Genomic DNA, 15555 nt, shown 5'->3' on the forward strand with positions numbered 1-15555 from the left:
TAGCCAATTTCATCTGACAGGGAGAGGGCTTTTTTCCCTCTCTCTCTCTCTCGCTCTCTCTCTCTCTCTCTCTCTCTCTCTCTCTCTCTCTCTCTCTCTCTCCCTTCATGTGCATAAGCAGCGTTAATGCATAGTGTTAAACCTGGCTTCCTAGTTAATTCACTCCAAAGGTAATCTGATGTTGATTTTGTCAACTTTAATTACGGGTTGTAGGAACACTCCACATCGCCTGCCTCTACTTCAAATTGATATTATGAATATGCAAATAGCCTAGTAATTTGCAGAGAAGTGGGTATTTCAGTTGAGCACACACTAGACAGGTCAATTCTACTGACGCCTTGCTTTTTTTTCTCCAACCTTCCTCTTCAAGGGTGCTTTAGACAAACTGTATTTATCCTTGATCATGGCTCTGTGTGAATTAGCACAAAAATGGATCTCTGGCGTATTATAAGCCATGTCAGAGAGTGTCGCCGAAAATATTGGATAATATTTCTTGACAGATTTCGGCTAGTTTAATAGCTTTTCTTAATATTTTCAATGTTCTGCTTGGTTGTCATCCCAAAGAAATCTATTGTTTAGCTTTTTTCTCTTTGTCTCTCTCTTCTGTCCCCCCCTCTCTCTCTACTCCCTCTCTATCTCTCCCTGCTCTCTCTCTCTCTCTCCCCCTGTTCTCTCTCTCTCTCTATCCGTGTTCTCTTCTCTCTCTCTCCAGGCCCTACAAGCAGCGAGACAATTACTCTTACAACAGCCAGGCAGTGGCCTGAAATCTCCAAAGAACAACGACAAACAGCGTCCACTGCAGGTGAGCAGCATGGTCACTAATCTCTCAAATCCATCCATAATACATGCTGTCTCAGAAAGAAGATTTCTTCTGCTCCACAAGTGTGTTTGATTTGGCAATGCAATTCTGGAACCTGTCATTGGAATTCGCAAACCTGAGACAACCTGTCCTCAAAGCAAAGCAAGCTGTTTTATACACAAAGAAACAAATCGACCTTTGCCTGCCTCTGTTTTTCCAACTTTCGATGGTCAAGTCTCCACACATGGTCTTATGTCCTATCTTTCATCAGATGTTACAGAATTAGGGTCGGGGTTAAAGACGAGAAGGTATTATGAGGTATACTTTCTTTATGTCAAGATAAAGGTTATTGTATGGAATGAAACACAACGATATCTGCAAGTCAAAGAAGTAGGAAGTGAAACATCAATGATCTCAACACTTTTCTCCAATTGAACCATAGTATTGCAACGCCACCAGATCCAGAGGTGACTTATTTGCACAACACGTCAGATTTAATACAGGGGTTGTTAAAGGCAGCTCATTTGCCTTATTGATTCATAGCTACTGTCTATTTCTGTTTGTCAGTAATTTGGATAAAAGGTCACAGTCATACTGCATCATCTGCTCTTTTCTTCCTTCACTCCTCCTCCCATTCCCTCATTTATTCCTGTTGATTCCTTTTCTCCATCCACAGTCACACAGGATCTGTCATTCTGCTCATTTAGTCAATAATAAGACAGTTATTTTCTTTGCTAGCTTCACAATTATGTAAGCCCCTTGATATCTGCGACTGCTTCTCAAGCTTTCGGGGGGTTTTTTTTTGGGAGGGGGGTAAAATTGAAGTGTGAGAGTGTGTGCCCTCCACTCAGCTAATAAGTGCTATCAAGGAGCACTGGTTTACCTCATTACTACCCCTGTGCATTTAATGAGAGATGGGGGGGGGAAATTGGTGTTAACCTCATCGTTAATATTTTTCGCAGTGTCTAACAATGGCGACACCTTCAATTGGAGTCACACCCCTGTGTACCTCATTACACGGTGGCGAAAATATAAGGTTCAAGCAATGTGCCGCCCTTCGTCACACTTTCTCTTTCATTTAAATCATTCAAATCGAGAAAATGTGTCTGTGTCGAGAAGTGTTAATATTATCAGGCATATTCATTCATGGATCATTTTTCTTTTGTGTTTCGTGCAAAGAAATTAGCATTACTGGGAGTTTGAAGATATTCATTGTTTATCATACATTCTCTATTTCTATACAGTATTGTTAGGTCCATAGCATTTCACTAGTTGGGTGTACTGCATACAGAAAATAATGGGTTTCACAACCCAGTGAGTGATCTGCAAATTGCTGTACTTGTGCAATACTTGTGAGGAGTGGGCAATAGTATTGGATGGGGGTAAGTCTCTGTGATAGCACTAACAGCTGGTCTATGACTGATCCACGGGCTCTAATAACAGCAGAGAATGGTAAATATTGAATATTTACATTTGCTTACTCCCATCCTCCTCATGTTAGCGATATGAATCAATATGAATCGGGGGCCGTGTGAGCAGCGTGTAGTGACTCTAGTTAATCCAGCTGTTGATCCGTCCTTTATTGATGTCTTCACCTCTTTGTTTTAATGTCCAGACTGAAAGTCTTTGTAGAGAGGTAGTAGCACAGCCCATGGTGTTCAGGTGTATATCAACTCAACGCCACTAGGTTGCTTTGGTTTTGTCACTTTAGCTGTATGATTTTATTTCTGAATCCACCATTTTGACTTGTCTTTCTATTGTTAATATTTTATATTTTATCATTTAAAACGCACACACACTCAATAATGTAACTATTCAGGGCCCACATCGCCCAAGAGATTCGTAATGACACTGTCAAATGTTCATATGGAACACTTTTATGGAACGGTATCGCCTATCTTCCAGTTGAGTTTACCCAACAATCTTTATTTACCTGGATTACAAGGCCGGAAAAGCTCCAGAACTCCCACGCTTCAATAGTACCTGTCTTGATTGAGTCACTAGCAAAACTAACTGCATGTGTTCCTCTGCAGGTATCAGAGAAATTGATCCCCTTGTCTTATTAAAGCAGCTAGAAACATGGAATGGATTAATATTAGTGTGACAGGCCTGCTTACTGCTTATACGCTTCTAAGTCACTGATAAATCCCGGCATTTTCCGGTATTTAAGAGCAGGGAAGACGATACACTGTAGATTATTTAGTACACAAGCATATAAACGCATCAGCTTGCAATTTTAATTACTTGTATTCGCGGCTAAAGGCTCTCGCCTGACTAATTCTATCCGGAGGTTCATCGCGGTGTTGACGCGGCGGCACAAGCTGCTTTTCCACATTTGCGTAATGTGACAGGTCTATCATTACCCAGTAAGCCCATGGGAGCGCTCAATAAACACCTATTTCTCCCAGTAAATCCCCTCGCCTTCGCCATGCTGCTTACAAGGATTTCCCAAGGCACACAACACCCTCTCGTCTCTTTTCTACTGCTCTACTCTCCCTCTCACTGTGGCAATATCTATCTCCCCGAACGCATTTATACACTGACATTTAGAATACAATTAAAGAGACGGGCAAGATGACGAATAGGGAAGGGAGGATTACCGAGGCCTTTGCAATCTGACAATTGTTCTCCCGAACCAAGTCAACATCTCAAGTTGTCAGACGCCGTCAATGAGGCCCTTGTTAGTTTGTTTGTTTTCTATTGTCTGAGGCTGATTCCCTCCTGCCTTGATGTGGGCTAGGCCCTTGCTGCCTTAGCAATTCACCTGTGATGTATGTGCATATAACACACTGGGTACACCACAAAGCCTGGCACGGTGACACATGTATAGCGTGTGCGTTGAATAACGATGGCGCCGCGCCGTGTGGGAGGCACGTTAGGTGTTCGGGGAAGGTTTGAGTAAACAGCTGTATCTGGACTGGATCAGTGTGTACGTGTCGGTGAGCGAGGGGCTGCCATGGCGATAGGGTATGTCTCGTTGATGACAGCGTTGTATACAGCATAAAAGAAGGTGGGTGTGATCCGCTGACCTCCTCTGAAGACCGTTGGAAAGGGTTGCCCAAGCCCAACACACACACATACACACGCAGTGCGAGAGGGGCATTAACGAGGTGATCGCACAACGCTGTAGATGAACAAAGGAGGTCTTCACTCTGTGTGTCAAAGACACCCCGTGGAGGAGTAGCTAGCTAGACCCTCCATGCCTCTTCACATTATGCAACCCAGACAAAAGATCCGTGCCATAGGTTAATATTGGATTTGCCCCTCAGCTCTATTAGCATAGAAGACATAGCAGACTCCCCAGCCCCTCCTCGTTGACTTTCCCTGACTCTCTAGTAGCTAATGGTTAACCATCAGCCATGCAAAACCTGAGCCGTGACAGGTGTTTAGAAAGCACTTTCTCTTTTATACAACGTTTTTAAGGAGTGCGTCAACCAAGACTATATCATGTTTTTAAGGAGTGCGTCAACCAAGACTATATCATGTTTTTAAGGAGTGCGTCAACCAAGACTATATCATGTTTTTAAGGAGTGCGTCAACCAAGACTATATCATGTTTTTAAGGAGTGCGTCAACCAAGACTATATCATGTTTTTAAGGAGTGCGTCAACCAAGACTATATCATGTTTTTAAGGCAGTTTAACAGTAATGACACCAAGTACCATGCCACCAAATTCACCTTGAATGAATATACAGTACAGTGGTTGAACTCTGAACCGTGTAAAATGACTGACTGTTCCAGGTTGGCTGTTGGTTGGTTTATGGATGAGAGGAGCTGTATTATAAATATCATGTTGGTTCTTGCCTTTCTTAGTGGTTTAGTGACTCCAGATCTGCCTCCCTATCAGACTGTGGGCACTGGGCCATCCTGAAGGTGTCACTGCTTTAAAGGTCGCCGCCATACATCTCATCACAGTAAAATATCCCTACGCCACTTTCCTTAACATTCATCTGACTATAGTCCCCCATCTGGAACGCAGAACTCTGAGAAAAGGCTACAGATATAAGGGCTAAGGACGTAGGCTAAGGATGGAGGATGGTATTCCACATTTACATGTATTAATATCTGCTCTGCATTCCCCCTGGTAGTGGTAGGATCTCAAAATAGGAGAGAAAAAATGATCACAGCAGAAAAACATTTTGTTATTATTCATGAAGAAACCTTCTGTTGACTTTTGGAGAAGGAGGAGAAAAAAAAGTGTCAGCACATTTTCGCTCGAACACCCTCGGTGACTGCATGCTTTTGTAACAAGAAAACAATATTTTATTCTCTTTTTTCCCCCCCATCTGTGTTAGTTACACAAACCTACAGGACAAGACTGCTAAATTCTGAGGACAGAGGAGGTTCATCATTGTGATGCAAAAGAAGTTGAAATATAACCCCAAGGCAAGCGGCAGCGTAGAAAAACATGAAGAAAGTGCTACATCCCCCAGACCTTTGATGTAGCAGCAACACATTTACCTTCTGACAGAAGATGCATGGAAGCAATAAGCGAGTTATACCCAGACCCTTACACATGCGATCTGATTATTCTGGCCCGGGTGTTAATTGGATACTAACTCGCAGATCTGGCATGAGTAGCAGACCAGGTGTTGGGAAGCCTTTCCAAGTGATGAACTATAATTCACTGAGCTCCTTGAAGCACTTGTAATTTAGCGCGTGTCATTTGATGAAGCGACTGATCCAGCGGTCTCTGTAGTACCTGGAACATCACAAGGCAGACTGGCTGTTCCCTCCAAGAGTACCAGCTACTATGGCACACACCAAGATACCTGCTAGGAGACCCGTTCGGAAATATCAACTGGGAAAGACAGTACGGAGAGCTATTGTGATAATACAGTGTGTCTGCTCCTCTCCACTAGCCACTGGAGGTTATAAACACTATTACAGACACTGTTGTAGTGACATAGTACTGTTACACAGTACATGTCCTCAGCTTTATAAATGAAAAGGGTATCAGGATTATCTACCCAGAGATAGATATGTTTTGAAGGACTACTGCATCTACCATAACCCACATCTGTTTTATTAGAGGACTTCATGCAATTGGTGTCTTTATGTTTTGATAGATTGCATGTCGCATACTGTGCTGATTTGGGAGAAAGAAAATTAGCTCTGGTCCTGACAATCTGGAGTATTGATCTCCTAATCCGAAGTGTGTGTGAGGTGTGTGTGTGTGTGTGTGTGTGTGTGTGTGTGTGTGTGTGTGTGTGTGTGTGTGTGTGTGTGTGTGTGTGTGTGTGTGTGTGTGTGTGTGTGTGTGTGTGTGTGTGTGTGTGTGTGTGTGTGTGTGTGTGTGTGTGTGTGTGTGCATTACATTATGTATTACACTTTGCCCACTTCTCTGAGAAGTTCTGAAAAGTAAGCAAAGCTTGCAGGGAGGGAAGGAGGCCTAGTAGGAAGCCTTGGTGGTCTGGCCATGAAGTAGCCCCCTATCAATAAGAGCCTGGCCACCATTGGCAGTAATTGGTTAGTAAATGAGCAGTGTCAGCTGAAAGGGACTGGAGGGGTCAGAAGTTCAGCAGCTCAGAGGGTCTGTAGTTTGGGGCCCTTGGCCCCTGGGGAGACCGGGATTGAGATGAATTAGAGGGGGACACTGGAGGAATTCCATCCTCTCTCTCTCTCTCTCTCTCTTTCCTCTCTCTATCCCTCACTCTTCTCTGGGATAAAATGGGTCTAACAACTTAATTAACACTGAAGCTTGTCTCTGCCAAGCAGCTCAAGTAATTACCACCTGACGCCCCTCCATTTCTCATTTTATTTTTCTAAACAGTATCTGTGGCTGCTCTGAGACCATTTAGCTAGTGCTGAAGAGGCCCTTACGTTATTCACTCCATTCACCATCCCATCACCGGCCCTGTTTATGCCTCAGTCCCACATCTAATCGGGAACTTCCCCCACTTATTACCGCTAAGTGAATTCTAGGGAAATTGAGAGAAATTCATGTCTTTTTTCACCCCTTAATTGTTTAAGTTTTAAGTCTGATACTGTGGGATATCTTTAGTGTGATTTGATTTGGTCATAAATCCATTGTTGTAGAGAGAAGCCAAAGTGGGTAGAATCGTTGAAGGTGCATTCATCTGCCCATTGGTCCGGTTCGATGCAGAGAACCACCGAACGGTGGTGTGGTTTTTAATCGCACAATTCTCAGTCAAATCAAATAAAATACGAGGCCTCTCACCGGAAATAAACCGCAACTGCTGCCTTGGCGTCTAGAGGTACCTGATCACTTCTCTCCGGAGAAGAAGTTGACCTTTTGCAGCCGTGAAGAGGCTTGTTCGTTCTCTGGCTCGGTGTGTGACGAGCGAGAGAGAGCACCTTAATGATGTGCTTGTTCTTGTGAGGGGCAGCCAATGTTTTCTCATCAGGATCCAATTTAAAGGTCCTTTGTTCTGCACTCAGACCTTGGAGCTAAGCAGCAAACCACACGGCCTCCAAAGTTCAAGTTGATAGCCATCGTCTTTCCTATATGCCTTCCTCTGCTTTCTTAAGGCAAAGGAAATAAACAAATAGGGAGCAAACAGAGAGCGCCCAAGACTGCTTTGATTGCCATGCTGTGTGTTTTGTTTAGAATCCTGTTAACCTACATACCAATGATATGATGTGTTACTTTTGAGGATTTGGAGTAGGACCATTTGGGAACAATTTACACATATAAAAGAATTAGAAACATCCATTTCATTTACCTTCCTCCCCGGTTACCATCCTCAACTGTAGCTAATTTTCAAATGATTTAAGAAATCCCATTAAGTTTTTGTTGTTGTTGTCATAACGTTGTTTGATATCATGGTGGTGGTCTGATCCTGTGCGTGAGAGGACCGTTCATTGTCTGCCCGTGTTTATGACGCGACGGTCCCTGTAAATGCTCATTAATTTTGTCCCTTCTTGGCAAAATCATTTCGAGGAGAAGCAATTCAGCCTCTGTTCCTTTCAATTCACTGCTCTTGTCAATCAAGCGGCCCGGGCTGCGGTATCCTGCGGTATCCTGCGGAATGGAGGTGTTATATTCCGGCAATTATCATGTCATATACTCTAAAATGTAAATGAACGTGTGTAAAATTAAATGTATGGGTTGTCAGTGAAGAATAAGAACCAGGAGAGCAATTACTTATCGTCTTTCATCTTGGAGGCTCTGATACGTCAAGCAGAAAAGCATTCAGTTAAATGCCTGGAATTAGCTTTGTGCTGGGGCTTCAACAATGAACCAAGGGCCGGGGCCTTCCTCTCCTCCGCCTCGCCTGCCTCTCTTTTTGTTTGGGGAAGAGCGATGAAATGAAGATGATTATCATCCATCACTCGCGAGCTAAAAAGCTAATGAAAGCGGGAAAGCCACTTCCTTGACTTCATTTGTTGCCTATTTTTCAATTTTCATTTTTGAATCCCCTTGTTTTCCTTGTCAGCATGCATGGGCTTTTCTCCTTGCTTGTTGTTCAGATACAGTATTATCCTCATCCTGTACAACTGGGTTTTTAATGCGTATATAGACATATAAATACCTCTTACAGAATACATGGTGTTTAGTGGTGTTGTGATTCATTATATGGTCTTGTATGGTTATGTGTTTTCACTATTTACATGTTTACATTTAAAAACCCAGACTCACACCAAGTTCCCCATTTGTCAACCACATTAACCACAGGATCCTCATTCAAGCAGCCAATTAATGGGTTTAAATGGAAGCATTGTCATCCTGTCCCCCACAATTCAACGGGGTGGCCCCCAGTGTAATTACACGTCTCAGATGTATCTTAAGGTTTAATAACACTTGACGGTGGAAGCACGGCGCATTTAGTCACATGCAGATGTTTCATTTGTGACTTTTGTTGCTTTGTTCGGCCTCTTTCTTTTGTGTCTCCTTAACGAAGTGCAGAAGAGAGTGAGGCTCCTGCTATAACACAACAGCCTTCACACACACACACACACTCGCGCCCACACACACACGCACACACTCTCTCTAAGACCCAAATGAACAATGGTGGCAGGCTAGGATTTGTTTGAACATGAATGTGGTGGTGCGGTGGGGTGGGGTGGAGGAGGATGGGGCTGGGGATGGAGTTTGACCTTCAGCTGTGATTTTCAGTTCATCAGGATTAGTCAAGCTGGGCGATCAGGAGCGCTAATGCATAATGACTTCTAAAATGAAAAATGTGTAGTGACCATGCAAATGTCTCAGCTAATCAAAGAGGGGAACCTGGGCTGAGGAGAGGAGAGAAGAGCAAAACAAGGACGTGTCAAGGCCTGAGAGATGGGGGGGATTGAGGGGAGGGGGGGATACAGGGAGAGATGTATGGAAAGTAATCAAGCAGCTTGATTAAACAGTAGCGTTAGATGTTAAGGAGACAGGAGGGTCTTATTGGCCCTTTCTGTCATGCCGTCATCGTATACCGTCATAGCGACTATGTGCTAAACGATGTCGCAATTAGCGAGGGCTATGGAATGGCCACAACTACATACTACAATATTCAGTATAGTCATATTCTTTAAAGACGCCTGCAAGAGATTTAATTCATCTTATCTTAGCATACGATACTATTTGGTGCACTATTCTGCATCTGCAATGGTTGGATGTGTCATATCAGAGCCTGTGTAATAGAATATTAAAATGCCTAAAGCCCTTGCAGTCAAATAACACTTTCAGAGTATACCGTGTCCCCAACAGGTGTCAGTGAAAGTTTCAAATTCCTTTATTCAGCAGCATAGCAGAGTAAACAAACTCAGCCCAGCGTTTGTTTTCATTCCAGTCATTGTAAAAAAATAATAATAATAATAATACCAGCCATGAAGAATTGAACAAGAAGTGATATAAACATTAAAGCTACATTCCCCTGTTTCTATGTGCTCATGCAGGCAATCAAAGTGAGAAGCAAAGAAAAGTTGGATCTTTCTTGCTTTGTTATTGATCTGTTGTGTTAGGAAGTCACTATCTACTCTCTAATACGGCGGCATGTAGCCTAGTGGTTAGAGCGTTGGGCCAGTAATCAAAAGGTTGTTAGATTGAGTCCCCAAGCTGACAAGGTAAAAATCTGTTGTTCTGCCCCTGAACAAGGCATTTAACCCACTGTTCCTAGGCTGTCATTGAAAATAAGACTTTGTTCTTATCTGACTTGCCTAGTTAAATAAAGGTTAAATAAAATAAATAAGACTTTGGCTGAGAAATATATATCTTTGTTTTGTTTTGGTGAAGTTCTCTCTAGCAGTTTTGACAGCAGCTAGTAATTGAATGATTCTTATCACCTAAAAAATGACATATACGTTTTTCAAAATGACACGTCAGTGGAGAAAGAATTGCGCCTCTGGCTGCTTTTCGTGAGAGTGAAGAAGTTGAAAAACTTCTGTGCGCTGCAGAAAGGCAGCTGGTAATTCCACAAACAGAATTGTCTACCAGCACCAACTAGCACCGATCCTCTCAGAGCAAGTTTCTCTAACAATCATCTCCCTCCCTGTCTCTCCAAGGCTCTTTCTGAGTGATCTCTAACCTCAGGGTTGTCTGGGTGCTGGAATGCTGATTGGACATACCAAGTGTCCACTTCAACTGTGTTATTTTAATCAACTTTGGAGTTGTGCATTTTCTTGCTGTTTCACAATGGCCGCCACTGATAGGCATGCCTAAGGCGGTTCAAGGGTTCAGCTAATTAGGGTATACGTCTATTTAAATCCCTCTCTTCTCCCAGCGGGCGGACTGTCAAAAATAAAGCAAGGAAACACAAAGGCACAGCACCCATCCATCCTTCAGCACAGAGTGCCTCAGCACAAGGGTGATGGGAGACATGCTTTCTCTACCTTTTGGTCCCCAGCCAGACCCTGACGCATTCTCTCTCTCTCTCTCTCTCTCTCTCTCTCTCTCTCTCTCTCTCTCTCTCTCTCTCTCTCTCTCTCGGTCTCTGTCCTTTCCTCCCTCTCTTTCTCTCTCTCTGTACCTCCGTTGCTCCCCCTTTCCCTCTCTCTCTCTCTCGCTCTCTCTCTCCCACCTACCCTCCAGGTGCCGGTGTCAGTGGCCATGATGAGTCCCCAGGTGATCACCCCCCAGCAGATGCAGCAGATCCTCCAGCAGCAGGTCCTATCCCCTCAGCAGCTCCAGGCCCTGCTCCAACAGCAGCAGGCTGTCATGCTGCAGCAGGTACCTAACATACACACACACCGTGTAGACAGACACAGAGAGACACGCACAGTAACACACCCACCCACACAACCACATACTCACCGAGAGACATTCACCTAGACACACACACATAGTTACGTAGTCATACACGCGCAGTTACATGCGTATGGTCACATAATGCCTGCCTCCATTGAACCGCACACACACACACACACACACACACACACACACACACACACACACACACACACACACACACACACACACACACACACATACACACATACACACACTGCCTGTGTAGCACTGTATACCCACCACACATAAGGTACAGTACATCCACGCCCGCTGCGCCCTTGACACAGTTATAAAAGAGAGACTAGAAGTGACGCACTTTGACCACGTCACAACCAATTACCTGTATCCCCCAGTGGGTCTATTTCCTGGGAGCCCTCGGGAAAGGTAAAAGCTGTCAGGGTAGTTACTGTAGTTATGAGGAAGTCAATGAAAGAGGGGTGGATCGAAGGAGCTGAGTTTTTCATCATTATTTCAGAGATAGACTACAGTGAGAAAATAGGGAGCGATTGTTTCATTAACTACTATCTTTAGTGGAATTTATGAATTCATTCAGTTTCAGGAAGATGTCCCATGCAGGCTAGAAACTGATTGCAATTTATATTCTTTAGAAGACTTTTTACCCTACTGTACCCTCCTCTATCTTCAGGAGTCACTGAGAGTAGCATAGACAGCAGAGAGCCGATGTCATGTGTGATGTGTGTTAAACGCCTTACTTTTAGAGTGATGAATCCGGTCCTTTGAGTGTGCTGTATTCACTTTAAAGCATTTCAGTGCCTGTCAAGACATTAGACCAAAAACTGTATTCTAGTTAATATGATTGATTAATTGTGCCCCCTCCAGTACTGTGCGAGGCCATTTAAAGTCCATACGGAGAAGACATGGCGGGAGAGCGAGACTACAGTATGTGTCCCCTGCTAGAAAATGAATAGGATTATTTATGGCACTTCCACCGTGTGTTATTCGTAGCCAGCATGTGTCGGTGTTGTCGTGGCACCTCATTTTCAAAAAAATTCAATGCAAATGAATTACAACATGTCAGAACCTTGGCGAATGCTCTTTTTGCTGCTCTAGTATGGAAACAGATTCCTCGTGAACTTTACAAACACATTGCTACGGTATTATACCATATGGTCAATATAGTCTGTCTCGGTAAATCGAGGCTTTCCGCATGCCCAAAACGTCACACACCATACCAATGAAACCAAGAGAAAAGAAGCATTTGCCAATGTCTATTTACATAGCCAGACGATAATATGGACATTCTCCTAGGTTACCTGGAATGTTTTTTTTTATCATCTATCTCTCTTTCTTCCCTTCCCAGCAACATCTGCAGGAGTTTTATAAGAAACAGCAGGAGCAGCTACACCTGCAGCTTTTACAACAGCAGCACCCTGGAAAGCAAGCAAAAGAGGTGGGTATCTGTTTAGACCCGGAATGGCCTGACAGTGGGAGTGGGAGGCAAGACAAGCAGGGAACAAGTCTAGATGATGTCTTGCTGGCTGTCTCACTCAGTTCAGTCTTCGAGGTTAGCGGCCGTGGATTTGGGGAAACCTTCCCATGTTTCTGGGATTTCACAGACCAAGCTAGCTAATCCAAAGCCAGTGTTCTCTAATGTTAGCTAATGGTTCTCCCAGTGTTACTGTATGTGCCTGAGTGTGTGTTTGATGGACTAAGCACTGACACTTGTTATCTGCCACTGGGGAAGACTTGGGGAGAAATGATGGGACAGGGGGGATGTTCTCGCCCTCCTTCTAAAACATGTAAATGAAGGGACGTGATGTTAAATAGCAAAAAAAAAATCCCAGTTTGAGCCGAGAGAGAGAGAGACAGGACCGAGTCACAGGGTCTGCTGATTAATGAACTGCTTCTGTGGGTTTGGGCCGAGTGGCGAGCAGCAGAAAAGTTAGAGTGTGACGCGCTCATAAATCACACTGACAACCCGCCAGTCTACCGGGCGAGGCTCGCAGTCTGTCACAGGGGCCAAACATCGTAGCGTGCCGCACGCTGTGCCGGGGCCAAATCTAAACAAAACATGGGGAAGCAGTTAAATTGATCAAGAAAAGGTATCACAGACACCTTTTCCCAGACACATCTCTCTCTCTCTACCTCTCTCCCTCTCTCTCTATTCCCTCATACCTCCTTCCATCTCTCTCGCTCTACCTCTCTCCCTCTCTCTCTATCCCCTCCTACCTCCCTCCATCTCTCTCTCTCTCTCTCTGTCTGTTCAAGCAGCCCATTATGCAGACCCTACAGGAAGCTGCTACTGACCTCCCGGAGGCTTTGTTTCTGTTTGGATTTGTGAATAGAATTTTCAGCCCTCCGTCGCCATCAAATATGGAATAGAAATTGCTCCCTTATTTCTCCAGAGACGGCGGGTCCAATCCACATGACTTGCTCCATTATGCAGTCTGTTTTCCAGTGAGCGCATCACAAGTTTTGTCTGCCCCCCCTCCCCCCAGGCTAGAAAGGAAAGGGTCTTCCACTGCAGCTTCTCTCTCTGTGAAGTGTGACTTCCACCACATATATCCTCAGGAGTGTCTCTCCACAATTCCATGGCCACCTTGGTCTTGTAATTCTTGGCAAGATTCTCCTATAATAACAAGCCTTTCCTTGAGTGTTACAATGGAATCTGATAGTAGAAAGATAGTGGGGGAGAAAGAGAGGCAGACAGAGAGAGAGAGAGTGATAGAGAAAGTGAGAGAGAGAGTGATAGAGTGAGAGAGCGATACAGATACAGAGATACAGAGAGATGTAGAGAGATGTAGAGAGATGTAGAGAGATGTGGAGAGATGTAGAGAGATGTAGAGAGATGTGGAGAGATGTAGAGAGATGTAGAGAGATGTGGAGCTAACAGAGAGATGTAGAGAGATGTAGAGAGATGTGGAGAGATGTAGAGAGATGTGGAGCTAACAGAGAGATGTAGAGAGATGTAGAGAGATGTGGAGAGATGTGGAGAGATGTAGAGAGATGTGGAGAGATGTAGAGAGATGTGGAGCTAACAGAGCCAGTTGTATGATAGCTCCATGTTTCCTAATAGACCGCCAGAGATCTCATCCACAGCCCACTGAGGACTAAACTGGTAATGAAGTGATGCTCAGTTCTCGCCATGTTTACTGTTATAGAAACGTATTATACCATGGTAATACACAGTTAGCTGTCTGATCGACATCTGCAACAACACCAGAATAGTACTGTTGTGATTAAGCCACAAAAGTCAGGGCTTTTTCCCTTCCTCTCCTGCTTGTTTTTCTGTGGTTGCTTTGGCAGTTTTTTTTTGGTGTTGTTGTTGTTGTTGATGTTGTTTTGCTCGGGCTTACGCAATCGGCTGTCTGGCTGGTCCCGTGGTAAACAAGGGTGGGGGGAGAGGGGGTGGGAGGGGGATAACGCTGGTGTGCTCAGTAGCTGTAAATCTCCTAGCGAGTTCCCCTCGGCCCCATAAGCTGTAATAGACCATCAGCAAATGGAAGACAATTAACTATCAGCTGTGGGGGGAAGGGATTACCCAGGGCTTAATATCATACAGAAGACTCATCTCATAGCAGTCTGGAGTGGCGAGTGCAGTCCGTCAGTCTATTAGCCCAGTGTGCCTAGCTCTGCCTCGTTCAGCAAGAGGAGGAGACAGAATAGAACAGGAACTAGGCAAAAAGGAGGTGAGGAAAGAGAGAGAAAGGAAAGAGGAAGAGAGACAGGCAGGCAGTAGTTAAGATCATGGAAGCAGCAGCATCGGCAATGGAAGCATCCTCGTCGTCAGTGTGGGCGCCCACTTTCTTGTTAATTTGTTTAATTTGTGCTCCTCTCCTCCTCCACTCCTCCTCCTGCTCATCTTCACTATAGCAACAGCAGCAGCAGCAGCATCAGCAGCAGCTCGCCACCCAGCAGCTCGTCTTCCGGCAGCAACTCCTCCAGATGCAACAGCTCCAGCAGCAGCAGCACCTGCTCAACATGCAGCGCCAGGGCCTGCTTTCCCTGCCTCCGGCCCCAGGACAGGCAGCCCTCCCCGGGCAGACCATGCCACCAGGTAAGGAGGTGGCTGGAGGAAGTGAAGGGGGAGAGGAGGGGAAGGGGAGAGAGCCTGGGGCTTCAGGGGTTCTGAGGCTGGGGGGGGGCTATATTGCACGTGACTGCTGGCGCCCACACCGCTCTCTCTCTCTAGCTCTCTTTCTGTTTCTATCTTACTTTATCTTGGTTTGTCTTCCCTTTTTGTTACTACCTCTTTCTCTCTCACTTAGCTCAGCCTGTCTCTCTGTCTCTTCCTGTGTCTGTGAGTGTTTCTCGCTCTCCCTCTATTCCCTCGCTCCCTGCTCACCCCTCCCTCTCTGGGTTGTTATTGTTGTTGTTGTTGTTTACTGCCTGCCTCACAGTAAGCAGCGAAGAAAAGAGACAAGAGGAGCCGCTTCCATTTTCTCTCGCCTCGCCAAGAAGTAAACACGTGTTTACCAAAATGGCGGGGGGGGGGCGAAAACAACAACAACAACAACTAGGAAGAAACATAACGAAGGGGGGTTAATTACCGGTGTGAGGCTGAAACAAAAGGACAATGCGTGTTTATCTAGCTAGATAATATCATTTGTGCTAACTG

General features: G+C 44.8%; 1 protein-coding gene across 13 annotated transcripts in view; it reads left to right on the forward strand.

Moving 5' to 3' along the window:
* Positions 1–15555, forward strand: part of LOC106576095 (forkhead box protein P2) — a 110636-nt gene that overhangs the window by 65352 nt on the left and 29729 nt on the right. For 9 of the 13 annotated variants that reach the window (XM_082963813.1, XM_082963814.1, XM_082963810.1 and 6 more), the window contains 5 exons: positions 713–802; positions 10779–10916; positions 11817–11876; positions 12298–12387; positions 14811–14994. In XM_082963813.1, the coding sequence (XP_082819939.1) occupies positions 713–802; positions 10779–10916; positions 11817–11876; positions 12298–12387; positions 14811–14994 (562 nt within the window). The remainder of the gene's footprint in view (positions 1–712; positions 803–10778; positions 10917–11816; positions 11877–12297; positions 12388–14810; positions 14995–15555) is intronic. The other 4 variants (XM_082963816.1, XM_082963819.1, XM_082963818.1 and 1 more) reach the window with 1 other exon arrangement.

This window comes from Salmo salar, chromosome 17, assembly GCF_965601325.2.
Source record: "Salmo salar chromosome 17, fSalSal1, whole genome shotgun sequence".
Taxonomy (NCBI): domain Eukaryota; kingdom Metazoa; phylum Chordata; class Actinopteri; order Salmoniformes; family Salmonidae; genus Salmo; species Salmo salar.